Source organism: Phocoena phocoena, chromosome 2, assembly GCF_963924675.1.
Source record: "Phocoena phocoena chromosome 2, mPhoPho1.1, whole genome shotgun sequence".
Classification (NCBI taxonomy): domain Eukaryota; kingdom Metazoa; phylum Chordata; class Mammalia; order Artiodactyla; family Phocoenidae; genus Phocoena; species Phocoena phocoena.
Window position 1 is genome coordinate 73233003 of NC_089220.1, and position 17598 is coordinate 73250600.

The 17598-nt window shown below is 54.5% G+C and overlaps 3 protein-coding genes across 9 annotated transcripts; 2 read left to right on the plus strand and 1 right to left on the minus strand.

Moving 5' to 3' along the window:
* Positions 1–781: 781 nt before the first annotated feature.
* On the plus strand, positions 782–3885 carry SDR39U1 (short chain dehydrogenase/reductase family 39U member 1). Of its 6 annotated transcripts, none has more exons than XM_065872094.1 (6): positions 782–862; positions 1170–1276; positions 1370–1452; positions 1828–1949; positions 2718–2861; positions 3136–3885. In XM_065872094.1, exons 1-6 carry the CDS (start codon positions 847–849, stop codon positions 3546–3548), a joined length of 885 nt encoding a protein of 294 aa, XP_065728166.1. In that variant the 5' UTR covers positions 782–846; the 3' UTR covers positions 3549–3885. The 6 variants fall into 6 exon arrangements, with proteins under 6 accessions (XP_065728166.1, XP_065728169.1, XP_065728167.1 ...); XM_065872097.1 differs by having other exon boundaries at positions 847–862; positions 3262–3548; XM_065872095.1 differs by having other exon boundaries at positions 847–862; positions 1828–1943; positions 3136–3548.
* A 1388-nt stretch (positions 3886–5273) lies between these two features.
* KHNYN (KH and NYN domain containing) lies at positions 5274–14737 on the minus strand. Of its 2 annotated transcripts, none has more exons than XM_065871908.1 (8): positions 13858–14033; positions 12982–13202; positions 11012–12132; positions 10722–10852; positions 10306–10402; positions 7574–7681; positions 7264–7365; positions 5274–6724 (listed from the first exon to the last, which is right to left on the minus strand). In XM_065871908.1, exons 2-8 carry the CDS (start codon positions 13180–13182, stop codon positions 6472–6474), a joined length of 2013 nt encoding a protein of 670 aa, XP_065727980.1. In that variant the 5' UTR covers positions 13183–13202; positions 13858–14033; the 3' UTR covers positions 5274–6471. The 2 variants fall into 2 exon arrangements, with proteins under 2 accessions (XP_065727980.1, XP_065727981.1); XM_065871909.1 differs by lacking the exon at positions 13858–14033 and adding an exon at positions 14661–14737 and having other exon boundaries at positions 6472–6724.
* Positions 14738–14934: 197 nt separating this feature from the next.
* CBLN3 (cerebellin 3 precursor) lies at positions 14935–17441 on the plus strand. Its single transcript, XM_065871883.1, has 3 exons — positions 14935–15348; positions 15642–15761; positions 16101–17441. The coding sequence occupies exons 1-3, from the start codon at positions 15049–15051 to the stop codon at positions 16296–16298; spliced, it is 618 nt and encodes a 205-aa protein (XP_065727955.1). The 5' UTR covers positions 14935–15048; the 3' UTR covers positions 16299–17441.
* Positions 17442–17598: the final 157 nt, after the last annotated feature.

The following is a 17598-nucleotide window of genomic DNA, read 5'->3' on the forward strand; positions in this document are numbered from 1 at the left end:
TTGTAAGACCTTAGAGGAGGTGGAGCAAGCAACACAGACTGAATAAAGCTGGGCGAAAGACCCAGAAGAGAGTGTGGCTTTCCTTGAAGCCGAGAAAAGAGCATTTCCAAAGGGAGGGAGGAGTCAGCAAGTGTCCAGTGATTGATACAGAGGTCAAGAAAAACGACTGAAAACTAGGCGTTAGTTTTGGTGACACGTGGGAAATCAGTGATATTGGCGAGAGGGGCAATGAATGATAAAGGCAAAGCCAGATGGATGTGAAGTAGAAGTAGAAAATGGACACCACTCTTTTAAGAAGTTTGGCTATGAAGGTGAAGAGAAAGGACATTAGCGGAGGAAGAGGGCTGGAGAAGGGTTATTTTAAGTCGAGGGGATCTTGAGAACGTTTAAATGCCGACAGGAAGGAGCCGGAACAGGGAGAAGAAAAGGTGAAATAATAGGCCGGGTAGAGAGAAATCCATTGTACCTCTGGACGGATTCTCTTGTACTACGTATCCACCAAACTGAAGAGACAGCCATAATTCGGAGGACTGAGCACCTTCGGGCTTTAGGTCAAAGGTTTTTTCTACACTAAAACCTTCCCTCTTCCGCCTCCTCCCCTTCTTTCCCCGCCCCCTCAGTCTATTTCCCCACCCCCCGGCCTCCTTGCCAAGATCCCCGCCTCTCCTTGCAGTGAAATATACAGCGTTCACTACGAATTCTTCCGGGTCGCCAGGCAGGACCACGCCCAGTCCTACCCGCCCCACAAGTGGAGGGCGCTTCCCGAAAGACGCATGCGCAGAAAGGCTGCAGTCGTCGGAGAGGTGGACTCTAAATCTTGCGCAGGCGCGTTAGGTCCTGGTCGCTATGAGGGTTCTTGTGGGTGAGGGAGGGCAGGAAGGGGGAGTGGGAGGAGGCCGGTTTGTACAAAGAAAACATAGCCAGAAATTGAGGGCTAGGAGGCCGTTTCTGAGAGAGGGCACCATCTCGCGCACAGGCAACCTGGCCTTGGCCTCAGAGCCCTAGAAGCCGAATCTCCCTAAACTCTGTGACCTGTGTCACCTCTGCATCGCGGGGAGGGGGCGAGGAGGGGAGAAGTCTGGCGTCAGATGGGAGGGCACCGGAAGAGGGGGCCACGTGGGGACGGAAGGCGCCCCCGGGAGGATAAACACCTCTCATTTTCTGATCAGGTGGCGGAACGGGCTTCATTGGGACAGCCCTAACCCAGCTGCTGAAGGCCAGGGGCCACGAAGTGACGCTGGTCTCCCGAAAGCCAGGGGCCGGTCGGATCACGTGGGTATGTCCAAATTCTGGAAGCATGGGGGGTGGGGTGGGGCCTAGTTTGGTGGCGCAGGGCGAGGGCTCGCGGGCACTGTGCTTTCTCCAACAGGATGAGCTCGCTACGTCGGGGCTGCCCCGCTGCGATGCCGCCGTCAATCTGGCGGGAGAGAACATCCTCAACCCTCTCCGCAGGTCAGCCGGGCCCTGAAGCTGACATCCTTCAGAGCAGAGGGAGGAGAGGGCCGACTCTGAGGATTACCTGTGAGCTGTGGAGAATGGGACTGCCAGATTGAGAACTCAGCCCGTATACCGGACTGCTCGTTCCCCCACCCCCACTCCTCCACAGCCACTTGCCCTTCTTCCCGCTCAGCTGGTGGACCTTGCTCCGCACTCAGGATGCCCAAAGTAGATGTGCCTTTTCCTTCTACAGAAGAGATGGACCATTCCTCTAAGCTGCAATGCAGGGTTTTATTAGAAACGGATATGGATGGGCCCCAGGGAAAGAGAGGAAAGGAAGGGTATGTACATGTATTTAGTGGCATTTTATTTCCCCTGTTTCTCCTGCAGGTGGAATGAAGCCTTCCAAAAAGAGGTTCTCAGCAGCCGCCTGGAGACCACCCAAATGCTGGCTAGAGCCATTGCCAAAGCCCCACAATCCCCCCAGGTCTGGGTCTTAGTCACAGGTGTAGGTATGTCCCACACCACCAACCCTTAGACTAGCCAGGGAAAGGAGGGAGCACAGTGAGGAGCATCTCAGGCCCCAGAGTGCTGGTCTTTTCCAAGCAGGGGATCTACCTAGGCCCTCATTCCATGCATATTTCTCCTGACTTTTGTGTACTTTCACTGAGAAATGGGGACCTCAGAGAAAGTGAAGGGAGTGGCACTGCTCCCAGTGCCAGGGAAAGTCCCACCTACTTCCAGGTCCCTTATTTCTTATAGCACATTTCTTTAGGAACAGAATTCTTGATTCTTGTATTTTACCTTTGGGACCAAATAACAAACACACACACACACACACACACACACACACACGCCACTATTCTAAGTGATTTGCACATATTACATTTAATCCTTACAAGAAACCTATGCAGTAGGTACTATTATTCCCATTTTAAAGATGCAAAAATTCTGCACAGAGACGTTATGTAATTTGCCTTTAGTCAGAGTTAATAGATGGTGGAGCTGAGATTAAAACTCAGGCAGTCTGGCACCCAAGTCTTTATTCTTAGCTTCTCACTCCAGCACCTCAGCTTAGCCCCATAACGAAAGATAAGAATGACTCCAGGGCCGGAACAGGTCAACTCATGGAGAAGATCAAGGGGGAAATATCCATGGCTCTGAGTTCCCGTGGGGAGATCCCAAGGGCCAAGGAGGGTGAGGCCAAGGGGAGCCTTGACTGCAAAGGGCCAGACAGGACCAAGGACACGCAGAGCAAACAAGTGCTGTTCCACCGGCAGCTTACTACCAGCCCAGCCTGACTGCCGAGTACGATGAGGACAGCCCAGGAGGGGATTTTGACTTTTTCTCCAACCTTGTAACCAAATGGGAAGCTGCAGCGAGGCTTCCTGGAGATTCTACACGCCAAGTGGTGGTGCGCTCCGGTGAGAACCAGGGCCCTGGGTATCAGACACGGTTGGAATGCCTTCTCCGGGCTGGGAGGGTGGGGGGATAAGGGGAGCTGGGCTTACAGAGGATGCCTCCACTTCTAGCTAACCTACAGGTGGGAGGGCGGGACATCCCAAAGAGAGCCACGCCCCTTGCCTGCCACAGAGCAGTCAGCGTGGGGAAAAGGTGAGGAGGGGGAAGCAGGGAGGAACAGTGGGACTGCCTGGAGACTAAGGGGCCTTCCTGTACCGTCCTTCTTGCCCGCTCTAGGGGTTGTGCTGGGCCGTGGAGGCGGTGCCATTGGTCACATGCTGCTGCCCTTCCGCCTGGGCCTGGGGGGCCCCATCGGCTCAGGCCACCAGTTCTTCCCCTGGATTCACGTCAGAGACTTGGCAGGAATCCTAGCCCACGCCCTTGAAGCAAGCCACGTGCAAGGGGTCCTGAACGGAGTGTCTCCAGCCTCCTCCACTACCAACGCTGAGTTTGCCCGGGCCTTGGGCGCAGCCCTGGGCCGCCCAGCCCTCATCCCTCTCCCCAGCACGGTGGTACAAGCTGTCTTTGGGCGAGAACGTGCCGTCATGCTGCTGGAGGGCCAGAAGGTAGTCCCAAGGCGGACACTGGCTGCTGGCTACCAGTATTCCTTCCCAGAGCTGGCGGCCGCCTTGAAGGAAGTCATAGCCTAGGTGGGGGAGGCTCAAGGAAGGGCCTGAGGCCTGTCCCTCAGCGGGGGCTTTCCTAATGAGAAACAATGAGCTCAGGATCTCCTCTGCTTGAAACCTGAAACCATCTGGTTCTTAGGGAGTCCTCTTTCTTTCCCATTGTCCTGTTGCCACACCTCATGTAACTGAGAGACGGTCCGCTGTTTCAAGGCTGCAGTCTCATCGAGTTGGGACCTTAACCTCTTCAACTGCTGCTAAATAAATTCCCGAGCTTGGTTTCCCTGCATGTCCTGTTCCTGGCCCATTTCTCCTTTTTGCTGTGTAGAGAATGTTCTGCAGTTCAGGCAACAAAGATAAATTATCTCACTGGCTTCAGCTCATCTCTTTGGCCTAGGTTCTGAAATTTATCTCAAGGAGTGCCATCCTAGGAGACCCTTTACTTTACATGGGGTTTTGAAAGTTATAATGTGCAACATCTCCCTTCTTGGTCCCTCCATTGCCAAAAGAGTTGGCGACAAATTTGAGGCACGAGGTTATGACAAAGGTAGAGGCGAGAAGAACGGTGATCCATTTCCAGTGGACTCTGCGGTCACCCTGCATACTTGTTTCACACAGCGCCGTTAGGATGCCAGCAGAGGAAGGGACAAGGTCCAAGTCCAGGACAGCCTTCAGTCTGTCACTGAACAGCCGTGAATTGATAAAGCAATCACACACTGGCCCCAGTTCATCGGGCTGCAGCAGGACAAAGCTGTGCAAAGTTTAGGACTGTCAAAAGATAAGGACTTGCCTCTCATCTGTCTGGGGCCACTTAAGTCAACCAGGATCCCTAGCACAAAAGGGCATAAGATACCTCGAGCCCACTGCATACCCACCAGCATTGAAAGTGAAAGGTACAAGGAACCTATCAAAAGTTACAAACTCAATCCTTTCAGGGAAGAAGAATCCCAAGTATTCATCAAGGAGCCTCTCCCTTTTTCTCGACCCTGGTTTCTGCCACAGTTTGACCAGAAGCAGTTCCCCTAGCCCCCAATTCAGGCCATAATAACCAATCTCCTTTCTTCCGAGGGGACTATGGGTTGTCTTTGAATCACTGTTACCACCCTGACTAGCCTCTCCAACTCGCCTGCCCCCAGCCCAGCTCAGTGCAGTGTAGTGGTGGACCTCAGCAATGGGGAGGGGCAAAGACACTGGGCCCCTAGGACCCTCTCCATCATCATTCAGATCCACATGCTAGTTGCTGATACAAGGATCTGGGGTGATTTCAACTCCCTGTGCCACTCAGGGAACAGAAATCAGCCTAAAAAGAGGGCCATGTCCAGGGGCTTGCTGCAGGGCCCAGACAGCACAGAAGCCAGGAACACCTGTCTCACTTCTTTATCTGGTTTTGGACTCTTTAGGAAGTTGACTGGCTCTGTACTGTTCCTGATGGAATGACTGGCCTCAAAGGTAGAAGTAACAGAAAAGCATATTTGGGGATGCACTAAAGGAAGGACTGACTAGTACTGTCCACGGATGGATGTGCTGCCTCGGAGGTAGTAAATTCCCTGGTACAGGAGGATTTCAAGCAGATACAGGACAATGACCTGTAAGAATCAAGGAGGAAAGAGAATGTCCTGAGGTGACAGCAGCTGGTCTGGTGGCCAGTCAAGTACCTTCTGACTCTGATTCTTCAATTTTCGTTTTCCAGATTGGTTCCTCTAGATACAAACTCTATAAACCCTCCCATCCGCATACACGCACACACAGAGCAGAAGTGGGTCTCGCTTTATGCAACATATATGTTCTGTAAAGAAGATGCTAGGGTCAGGTCACATGAACGTTTTGCTCGCAGAACATGGCTTCGCTGGTTTGGTGACTGCTCAACGCTCGAGCAAGTGCATTAACCGGGGACTGCGGACTTTCTGACACATTCGTTCAACTGTAAACAAACACCTGAATGCAACAGGAGAGCTGCCATTGATAGGAAGGAACCCTGAGAGTTTTCTGGTAATGCAAACAGTCACCCCTAATTAACCGTTTTGTAAATGTGGATTTGGGGGGGGGGGTTGCCCAAAAGGGACGCAGCCATTATAGGGCACATTATACTGAGGATGCAGTGTTAAAACATCTAGGGCACAGGTCCTGGGGACAGAGGACCCTCAGCTCTCTAAAAGTGAGGTTTTGGTTAGGAAGCCTGTGCAACCACAGACAGACACACCTGAGGCTTGGTCCAAGTACCTTTCCTCCAAGGAGCTTCCCTCCACGTTCTCATCTCTCCTCCCAACAGGCTTTTTTACCCCTGACTTGTAGGCGGAAGTAAAGACCAAGATCAATCAAGGTCACAGGCAGGCATAGCTGAGACCAGAAGCCAAGTCTCCCTCTGCCTTCTCCACCAGCTCCCCGCTGCCCCACCATGACCCAGACCCCGTAACACTAGCCTTTCCGGGGCCCAGCATTCCCTTTGATGCGCCCAGGAGCCCAGCCAGGCCTGGGACTCGTCCTGTCCTCTGGCCATCAGAGCAGCAGCCAGGAGGAGGAAAGGCTTAGCTTCCTGGCCACCTGTTCTACATTCCCCTCCCACCCACCCTAGCCTCCATCCCCAGCTCAGCGTGGAGGAGGGGCCGACAGTCCCCATCTCCGAGACCCACCCTTCCCAGCAGCCCCCATTCCCTACAGAAACCCTGCATAAAGCAAGGTTAAGAAGTTAAGGCTGAGCAGAACCTCCTGAGAGCTGGTTGAGGTCCTGACTCAAGATGAGATCAGGTCACCTTACAGACCTGTCCCCAAAGTGCCCCAGGCAAGAGCATTCCCCACACACGAATGCGCTTCCTTGGTGCTTCCCTGACACAAAGCACCAACTCAGGGTGAGACTGGGTCAGGGTCTGAGCAGCAGAGGGACCCTCACAGAATGAGCTGAGCTGGATGAGGCTGGAGCTGACGGGGTGGCAGTCACTCAGACAGGTGAGGCTCAAAAGTTGAGACTGAGCAGGGCCTCAGAGAGCTGGTTGATGTCCCGGCAGTACGGCTCCCGCTGCAGGATGAAGTCCACTTTGTGATCCTGGCCCCAAAACACCTCCAGCAGTTGGCGCCGGAGCCGCTCTGTCTCCCGCGTCTTCCGAATGCCACCGCTGCCTTTCTCCTCTTCTTTTCTCCCCTGCTGCTGACTACTGTGTTCTGTGAAGCCCCTGGCAGAATGCTGCGCCTTAGAAGACCCCTGTGCCCTGGGAAGAAGCAGAGGGAACAGGAAGAACTGATGAGCATCCTCGAGGGAGGTGACAGCCCAGTGGGCCTCCCTGCTCTCCACTCCCAGTCAACCGCCCTGCCTAGTCTGGGCTCTGGGGAGTGACCCTGAAGTTCCAGAAACTGACCACTGAGGGGTAGTATCAACCCACTTCTGAAGGGAAGATGGCCTGTTCCTTCGGAACCTGGAAGGTGAACCTGCCACTATCTAGTTCTAGTCTAATAAATTAATCACTTTATGTCCAACAGAGGGCATGCTCAATGCAGCTGGCCATAAGTAAAAGCAAGCACCTTCCAAATAACTCCGTCCAACACACTGATTAGGGAAAACAGGAAACAGGAGCTTCCCTCCCAGCCAGGAGGGTCTGAGTCAGGATTCCTTGGGCCAAGCCCAAGGCAACTTGAACTACTACAGAATAAAGCTGGCCCAGATTGAGGTCATTCTTCCCCTAATTCTCCAGGCCTGCAAGGCTCCTGCAGAGCAAAAGCTAGGGCTGCCTAGGAGAGTCTGAGGCATTACCTGACCGGCTTCTTCAGGAACTCATCCAGTGTGGGGCCATTTCGCCCCAGTGGGTCATCAGGCACCATGAAGAGGTTTCCCACGAAGGTGAAGGGCAGCAGGCTGGATGGGCACAGAGAATGTGTGGTCACAGAGGGGCCTTTGCCCACCTCCCGGACAGTTAAGACCAACACCATCAGAAGCTGCCAGCTACCATCCTTCGCAAAGCAATGTCAGCCCCTTCCCAGAGTCCTCACCCGGTGGCAGAGCAGAGCTGGTTTTAGAGAAAGGTCTGAGTCCGTGCCCTGTGCTCAGGGGAGGGCTCCCTCACCGCTCTCTAATGATCGCCATCCACTTCGCAGACTCCTCTGCCAGGTCCCGGAACTGGTCATTGGAGACAATGATCCCATCGGTCTCTTCAGCCAGCTTCACCATGAACCTGTCACGAAAACCACGGCCGCCATATTGGGACTCTCCAAGGTCCCAACCCCAAAGAGCGTTATTGATTCCCGTGACCCACTTCCGGTGATGGAGTTCTGGCCCCCTCACCTTGATCCAGCCCCCGGGTGACTGACTGCATACAGGTGCCACGGGTTAGAAAGGAAACTCATGAAAGATGAATCCATCGTGGTTCCCCAATAGCATCCCCTCAAGTCACCACAATCCTCCACTCAACACTTTGTGCCTCATTAGCATGAAACAGAAAGATCTGGCTCTGGCTCTGTCTTCTTCCACCGTGCCCCCATGAATCAGTCACAGATCCATCATGCTCCTCCTCTGAAAGGCTTTCCACTCTGCTTCCTTCTTTTCCAGTCCCACCATTACCATCTGAGCTACCTGGACATCGCAAGCATGGTACTACTGCATAGCCTCCTGATGAGGGGGTCCCCTGCCCCCAGCCACTTACCACCCTCCAGTCTCTCCTGACCTCCCCCAAGAGAATATGCTCTTCCTACACAAAAGTCTTCCAAACTTGCCCTTTATCTACCGAATATTTCCACATGTCCAGGCCTGGCAGCCAAGGCCATCTAGAACCCAGCTCCAAGCCACTCTTATGGCCTTATCTCACCCCACACTCCCTGCTGTACTCAGCTCCTGCCAAAATCAATGATCAGATTACACTCTGTTCTTCAAACATGCCCCGTGCTGTCCGACTTCCATCTTTCTCAAACTATTCCCTCCATCTGGAAGGTGCTTCCCCAACCTCAGTGATGAACACAACCACCAGGGGAACTTTAAAAAAATAGATGCCTGGGCCCCACTTTAGTAATTCTGATTCCACAGGACTAGGGTAGGACTCATGAGGTGAGTCCTTTTTAACAGGTTTAAAACCTAGAGCTCCAGCGCATCCCATGTCCTTGTCAATCAATCAACAAAAGCTCTCAAAGCTTTCTCTTCCCACAGAACCCCAGCCAGAAGGGGGATCCCTTTCCTCTCCATTCTGTACTGTTGGTTTACATTTTCTTTGGGCTCTCTGAAGTCGAGAATCAGGTCTTCCCTGATTCCCTGCATTCCTGCTTCCTTCGGCAGGCCACGCACCTAGTACTAAGCAGGCAGTCAGTATTTGAAAGACATTGTGGTATAGAGGGGACTAGTAATCAGGATTCGGTGTGACAGGTGTCTGGTTCTGAGTTTCTGTCTGGGAAACAAATTAAGAAGATGACATAAAAATGTATATGGTATCATATAATGTACAAAAAGTATTTTCAAGTTAAGCATATTTTACTATTATCACATTACATCATACGTTGTTCCGCAGTATTCAGTAGGCCTGTGCTACGTGCCACTGTGTTTTTCACTGTAACTAGGCAAAATTCCAAATTCATATTGTGCTGTCGGCCTATCAGGACGTACACCACTGTACAGACATGTGCCTTCAAAATTTATTACAACTGACTCAACCTTCAGTTTTAACTGTGTCAGTGCTGGCGTGTAAAGAAGATTCCATAGCGCAGATAACCTGTGAAATCTAGACATAAAACAGAATAGCATCGGGAGAACGTGAACTTTTTGTAGAATACCATTTTCCTGTTAGGGAGTAAGAGCTAAGTATTTGAAAAAACAAAATATATAATCACTTCAGTTTGGAAACTTGTTTTTAATTTAAAACCGAAAATCCTAGAGAATAAAGAATTTGTCACTAGTTTTTTAAAATCGGTTAGTTAGCTTTTAAAATCCGCCCATCTCCCACACTGTGTGCACACTGGGGAAGGAATGTGCCCCATGTTTTTCAGTTAAACCAGCTAGCAGCTTTAAGTTCTCATTTTCCCTTTGCTACTTCATAGCCTTTGCCAAGAAAATTAACTACTCTGACTCTCCGTCTCCACTTCTGTACAAGAGGTAGGCCCTCTGCCACACTTGATTGGATCCATGAAAAACTAAGGAATATCACTGCCCTCCTGCCCAGCACCTTGAGTGAGACAAACACATACCTTAGCTTCTTTTCACATTCACAAGGAGGATGAATAAATGGAAGAGGACCTTGAGACAAAGAGATTAATCCACTAAGAGACTCCACAGTCAATGACTGTGCAACCTGGGACTCAAATCCAGACCTGCAAATTCTAAGACCAGTGATCTTTCACTGTCTTTTATTATACCATGTTTTGTACAGTCTTATTATGTATGGAATGTGTTTCTTCATTTATCGTTATTTTGAACATTTATTCTGGTTTTTCCAGAAGGTTGGGGAATTTCTCTATGTGTTTGGACATCTAGGTTGTAAGAGGCATTTGTCAGCTATTCATGTCATTGGCTTTCCCATCTTTCCATTAAACCAGTATTCTCTAGACAGTAAGGCACTATATAAATATGAGGCATCCTTTAGTTTGATGAGTGAAAAGTGAAGGATGAGTGGACAAACAGAGCTGTCCACCATCCATCTCATCCTGCCTGCAGGGCAGGTTTACATCCCCAATCACAGGGGCACATGGAGGAGAACTGACCCTTGTCCCACGACTCAGGCTTACAGACAGTGTGAAGGGTCAGGAGCTTCTGTCTCTCCCTCAGTCTCCCACTTGGCTCCTTGAATGTCCAGCCTGTGACCAAGAAAGAAGCAAGTACCTGTCGTCATAGGAAGAGATCCTCTTGCCATCCAAGACCCGGGAGGGAGTGAGGGAGAGCAGGCTGAGGGAATACAGCTTGTGCAGGAAGTGACCCTCTAGAGAAAGAGGAGCACAATGGGGTTATCCTCAAGGTGGAAGCAGGGCCCATCCCCGGACACAAAAGACCCATCCAGGGGCTTCCCTGGTGGCGCAGTGGTTGAGAGTCCGCCTGCCGATGCAGGGGACACAGGTTCGTGCCCCAGTCCGGGAAGATCCCACATGCCGCGGAGCGGCTGGGCCCGTGAGCCATGGCCACTGAGCCTGCGCGTCCAGAGCCTGTGCTCCGCAACGGGAGAGGCCACAACAGTGAGAGGCCCGCGTACCGCAAAAAAAAAAAAAAAAAAAAAAAAAAAAAAAAGACCCATCCCAACTCACCTCTGACCTTGGAGTCCCTACTGAAACGCCACTGAGGCACAAAGACAGTTATGTCGCGGTGGCCACGGTCCCAGAAGTACTGCACAGCAATGGCAATGCCCCGGCTGGAGAAGTAGTGCTGGAGGCCATGCCTGCAGTGGAAAGGGGTCAGCATTCTGGGACCCCCCAGGGGGGCCTGGCAGCCTGGCTGTACTGCCCCCCACTTCACACATACCCCCAAGGTGAATGCAACTGCCCATCTCGTCATCTCATCCCCCTCCCCAGGACGCTCAGCCCCACCAGGTACTCACACCATGGCCACGTTGCTGCCATCGATGACAATATGGCGGAGGTCTGGCTTGCCTGGCACATTGGCAAGACACAGGGTGAAAGGGTCCTGGAGGGCCTCCTGGAAACGCTGTGTGCCAGTCACCAAATTACCCCCCCGGGTGCCTCGTTTCCACGGAGACCCCCGACCTCGAGCCACGACCTGCTGCTTGTCTGCCCTGTCTCCTCTGTCCCCTCGATCTCCGCAGTGCCAAGGGGGTTCAGGCGCTGGTGGGGGGCTGGGTACTCTTGGAGGTGAGGCTTCCCCATTATGGAGCCGCTGCAGGAGGGAGGCTCCCCGGGGCTGGGCTGCCTTCTGACACGGGCCCTGGGTGCCAGGAGGCGTGCCCTGGACCCAGAACCTTCCTCTTTCCTGAGGCACCCCCTCCTTCCCCAGGGCCTTCCCTTTCAGAGGCACTGCCTGCCCTGCCTCTCCTCCTCCTGACTGTGGCCTGAAGGCCACTTGTCTCTCCGAGGCCTCTTCCCCGGGCCACTCCTTCCACCCCGAATCCATCTCCCTGGGACCACCGTGCTTTGTCCCCTCCTTCTCCATAGCACGTCTCTCTCCCCTTGACTCCTGCCACCCTGCAGGTCCTGTGTCCAGAGACTCCTTGCTGTCACTCAGGGGACTCCTGACTCCCTGGTGCTGAGCACCCAGCAGACTTGGGCTCCCCCACTCCCAGGACGGGAATGCTTGGGCCCCCTGCCCCCTGGATGCCTCTTGCACCAGGCTCAGCAGTTCTTCCTGGACAGCAAGGGGCAGCTGCAGCAGGGCCTCTGTGTGGGCATCCCCCCGGGACTGCAGCAGAGAAGAGAATTCTCTCAGCACTCCAGCACACTGAGAGGCTCCAGGGGATGGCCCCAGCCGAAAGTCCCAGCTCAGCCGCTCCACCAGCTCCTCCACTCGGCTCTGGACCATGACAAAGGCCTCGGTCAGGCCGCTGACCATCAGTGAGCCGGGCACCCCCGGCACCAGGTGGGCTGATGTGCTCCAAGTCAGGCAATCAAGGAAGAAGCCCTGGGCTCCCAGAAAGATGCAGTGCAGTTTGGGTGGGTAGTGAATTTCATTCTGTAGCTCTGGGCTGCAGAGACCCTTCAGGTACTCCTGGGGGAAAAGGTGGGGAGGGGAGGTAGGAAAAAAAAAAAAGAGACTGCTGGAATCCTAAGTGGCCCAATAGCTCCTTCGGGGCCGCTGCTCTCCTCTGAGCTCCAGGATGCCTGAGGAGAGCAATGGAGCCCTACAGATCCTGAAAAACGTGGTGGTTAAGAGGGGAGCGAGAAACTCACTTCTTTGCCTTTTCAGTTGACAGCCTGTGGCTGAATTTCCATTTAGAACTTGCCTCAACTTAAGAAACTGTTATAATTAATTGGTTAAAAGGCAGAAACTGTTATAATTAATTGGTTAAAAGGCTGTCTCTTCTAAACACCTATGTGTGTGTATGCGTGTTGTATATTTCCATCATAACAATCATCATTGACAACTTTTACCGAACTCACGCTTTACACGCTTTATCTAATTCACAATAAGTTCAGTGAGGTGGGTACTGTTATTATTCACATTTTATAGATAAGGAAACAAACTAGGACCACAAGGATGGTATTTGGTTGTGCCTTACTGTAAGTCCTGACTAACTCCAAAGGAATCAGTGTGGCCTCCCACCCCACAGTGAATTCCTTGGTGGGGCCTGCCTGCCCAACCAGATTATCTCTTCTCTCCCAAAGAGTAAAAACTGATTTGAACTGAGTCACTTATCTCCAAGCCCTGGCAGAATCTGGGTCATCGCAGCAGAAATGAAACCAAAACTCTTGACAAATAGAGAGTCTGGAAGCTCCTCAAAGCTCAGGGCCAGTGAGACAAGCAAAGAGTGGAGATCCTCCCCAGCCCCTCCTCTCTTCTGCCTCCTCGGGGGAGGGAGTCATTGTTTTCCCAGAAGGGTCAGGGAGAGGCGTTCACCTTGGCTCTGCTGGCGTTCTCCTTGGGGCCCTCCAGCTGCAGCCAGATGTGAGGGTTCTCAGGACAGTCCTTCGGGAGGACGCTCATCCCCACCCTGAAGATGCGCTCCACATGGGGTTGCTGTTCCCGCACCTTGTCCTCGGCCTCCGCAGTCACCGCAAAACGGTCAGGGGACGGGGAGCCAGCCCCCCAGGTAGGCATGGCTCCTTGGCCGCCCAGCCCTGGAAGGAGGGAAAGCAGCTCAGAGCCTCAATGTCCCCTCAACCCAAATTTGGTCTCCTGGCCTACACCAGCTATCAACAGGTCGCACCTAGTTACCAAACTGGTAAACCCAAGCGGTAACCAGCACTTCAGTCCAGCCTGGGGATAGAGAGGGAATGTCAGATTATCTGGACACAAGGGCCTTCTCTCCGGAGACAAGTCATGGATAAACAAGGCTGTCTCTCTGGGATGGGTGTGTGGCCTTTGGAAAATGACCACAGCCCTGAGCAGGAAGCGGGGGCGGGGCGGTGGGGGGGGAGATCCAGCTGGGTCTGGAGGCCAGAAGGAGGGGACAGGTGACGAAAGAGTCCCTCTCCTCCGGGTCTCTGCAATCTCCGGGTCCAAGACGGCCTCTTAAAGATGAATCCTCACCAGGGCTTGAACTGGGCTGTCCTCTGGGTCCCCTGTCAGCCATTTCCAAGGTTCTAGCCACTCCCACCCCTCCCCCTTCCTCCGCAGTCTGCTGCACCCCTCGGTCGCGCCACGAGCCCCACGCGGGGCCCAGGGTTCGAACCGGGCCCCGCCCATAGCCACTGGCGGCTGCCGCCCCCCGACTGCGCTCTGCACTGCGGCCTCTGGCTCCCGCGGCCCGGGCGCGGGGGAGAGCGCGCCTACCCGCCTCGCCGCCCGCTGCGGCCTCAGTCCCGCCGGCGCCGCTCGGTGCCCGCCGGCCCCAGCTTCGCCCGCGCCCCCGGCCCAGGGAAGAAGGGCGGGGGGCCCGAATCTGGGCGGGCCTTCCCGATTCCTCACCCAACGGGGACCTCTCTTCCCCACATCACGAACAGTTTTTTGAGTCACTTCCTGGCCGGGGGCGGAGTCAGCTGGGCCCCTCCCGGAGCTGGGCCTGCACCGAGCCCCGGCTCGCGCCCGCCCCCGCCAGCTGCAGGCTGCTCTCCGCCGGCGGCCGGAGCCTCGGCCCGGGCCCAGGCCCCAGCCGGGTCCCGCCCCCGGCCCCGCCCACAGCCTACTCGCCCCCCCCCCGACCCCGCCCACTCGACCGCTCTTGCTCCAAGCCTGCGGGGTCACGTCTCCGCGCTCTTCTGAGTTTTCAATCGCTCCACGCAGTTGTTTCTCAGGAATGAGGAACCACTCCATGGAGAGATGGAGGTGAAGAGCGCCTTAAACGGACTAATGCAGTCCCTTCGGATGAAGATATAGAAGACCAAGGAAAGAAAGAGACGGGCCCAGGGTCACAGGACAGTGACACTGTTGGGCCAAGCACTTTCCACCAAAACAATTGCGGGGAAAACACAAGGACACTCCCTTTTTTCCAACGGTGGAAAAGATGCTGCTAAGAGGGCTGCTGACTTGCGACGGATTTTGAAGAGGGGAGGAGTGAGGGGAGGAGCTGTAGGAGCTGTCTCACACATAGGCACACACACACATACACATACAAGAATTCACAGTCTCACACAGACACCCATGTTCTCTGCCGTCCCAGTTCCAGCCTTCAGTGCTCTCGGGAGGGGCTGCCCTGGGGTTTTGGCTGTAGCCCTCCTGTATGGCTGCCTCATTTCTCCTCTCCCTCCCAGAGCCCAGCTGCTGTCATTTTGTGCCCTGCCGAGGAGGCAGGAACTGCAGTGACAGCAGGAGTAGGAGGCAGGAACTGCAGTGACAGCAGGAGTGAGAGGCAGGGCAGAGTCGTGGGGCACAGAGAGGGATGGAGAGGGAGATGCCAAGACCAGGTGACCATGAGTCCCAGAGAGGGCTGAGAAGCAGCGTGAGGGGTGGTGAGAGCCTGGAGGAGAGGTGGACAAAACCAAGGAGCAGACCGAGAAGGCTTGTGGGTCACAGAGCCACTCAACCATGCTGGGAGCAAAGCGACACTGGCCACCAGGTCCCTCACTCAGCCCCTGGCTGACCTTGGCCCTGACACTTATGGCCCTGAGGACAGGGTGGGCGCAGGAGGGGACAGAGCCAGTCCTCCTGGAAGGTGAGTGCCTGGTGGTCTGTGAGCCCAGCCGAGCTGCTGCAGGGGGACCAGGGGGAGCAGCCCTGGGAGAGGCACCCCCTGGAAGAGTGGCATTTGCTGCAGTCCGAAGCCACCACCACGAGCCAGCAGGGGAGATCGGCAATGGCACCAGTGGAGCCATATACTTCGACCAGGTAATCCCTCTACCCTGCAAAGACCTGGAATCACTGTCCAAACCCACTCTGCTGCTAAGGAAACAGCCCTGCTGTGGCCAGTTGCCCCCAAGCCTTCTGCCCGTCTCCCTTCCCTTCATTCCCACCACACCCTCCTTGCCCTTTCTCACCATTGCTTTTGAATCCGTGCATTCCTCCTGTTTGGTCTACTTGCCACCCCTTCCTTTCCTTACTCACTGCCCCTTCCCCCCAATCCTGGTTTCCCCGAGCCCCAGGCATCCCCAAGCCCCACTCAGTAGGGTCGCTTCTCACAGGTCCTGGTGAACGAGGGCGGTGGCTTTGACCGGGCCTCAGGCTCCTTCGTGGCCCCTGTCCGGGGCGTCTACAGCTTCCGGTTCCATGTGGTGAAGGTGTACAACCGCCAGACTGTCCAGGTGACCTGAACCCTAGGCCCTGTCCCATCCCCGGCTCAGGAGGGGAAGGGAAGGGGGAAATAAGTGGAGCCCAGGGGATCCGCAGGCAGACCTCCATTGGCCTGCATCCTGGGGGGCCAGGAGCAAGGCGGGAAAGGGCCCGCCTAGCAGAGCCTGTGAAGGAGGCACAGAGTCCAACACCGGCCACCTCTCAGCCCTCCCAGGAGGGTGCTCTGAGCCTCATGTTGCCAGGTTCCAGAGTGTCCCTCTGGGGCTGCAGAGAAGGAAGGAAGGCCTCAGGAAAGTGGGGGTCCCGGGACAAGGACTAGGGAGAGGTGCTAACTGGGCTCCCCTCCCCAGGTAAGCCTGATGCTGAACACATGGCCTGTCATCTCGGCCTTTGCCAACGACCCAGACGTGACCCGGGAGGCAGCCACCAGCTCTGTGCTACTGCCCCTGGACCCTGGGGACCGGGTATCTCTGCGCCTGCGTCGAGGGAACCTGCTGGGTGGCTGGAAATATTCAAGCTTCTCTGGCTTCCTCATTTTCCCACTCTGAGGACTCAAGCCTTTCAAGGAAGGAAATCTAGCCCCTGACCCCTGCCCTCTGCCCTCTCCTGCCCCAGAAGTAGCATCTTCAGGGCAGGAGAGAGACTCCCTCTGGCTGCCTTTATTATTCCACGTCCTTGCATGGGACCCTGTGCCAAACATCCAAGGTGAAGAGTAGAGCTCTGGTGTCTCGGGACCTGCCCCTCTTAACCTGCCCCTCACAGTTGCCTCTCACTGCATCTCTTTCTGCCTGCAGCCCTAGGATCAGGGCAGGGTTTGGCAGGTAGGGAGGCCTGTGCTACTTTGCAGACTCTGCTCCTCCTGTCCCCCCAACTCCAACCCAGCTTCCTGCTCAGTGCTATTGGGGAACAGGTGGTACAGGTGAGCCTGACAGGCCCCTACAGGGGACCAGATGGACCAGCCTCAGCATACCCAGCAGGCTCCTTCCTGTGAGGAGTGCCAGCATCGCAGATCTCGGCCAGCAGAGTTAGAAGCTGAGCCAGCACTGTGTGGACTAGAGCAGGAGGGAGACTCAGCCAGTAGCAGAACTGTGGGGAGGGCCACAGAGCAGCCCAGAGCCTGTGGTTGGTGCGGCAGGAAGGGGGCATGCACCCAGCCTGAACACAGTATACATTTTTCACGTACATTGGGGCAGCCAGCCGACGGTGAACCCCGCATCTATTTGTGGAAGATCCCAGATGGACTCTGGCCCTCATCTCCCCACCCAAGACATGGGTGTGTATGTTTGCTTTGGCCGAGAGTGGGTATACAAAGGTTCCTTTGGCAGCTGGAGGTGGAGGTAGGTCACACGTGGGCAATTGTAGATCTCCAGGCATGGAACACATCAATGACCGTGGCCCCCTCCTAGAACTGCTCCACCTTTGTCGTCTCAAGTTCAGTCACTTCATGCTCTGACCACCACCTCCTTCCTCCCAGCTCTCTCAGGGACCTTCACTGTACCTGTCCCACACTATCCCACAACCTCTCTTCTTTCTCCTGATTTGTGCTGTCTTATCCTCCTCTGTGAAATTCCTTGGATTCCGTAATTTATCCTTTCAACCACTCTCCTGCCAGTATTATAAACTCTGTCTCACCTCTCTGTGACATTGGCCCAGCATGGATGAATCTATCAATAAAGTAATTAGACAATGATGCTCAGTGAGACCCTATAGGATCACTAAAGAGAGAACACGACATTACAACTGGGTTCAGGGGTTACAGGATACAAGCAGGTATGCTGTAGGGAAAATAAATGTAAAACTGTATGTCAGAGTCAAATAAAAAAGGATTTGGTAGGGCCTGAGTTAAAT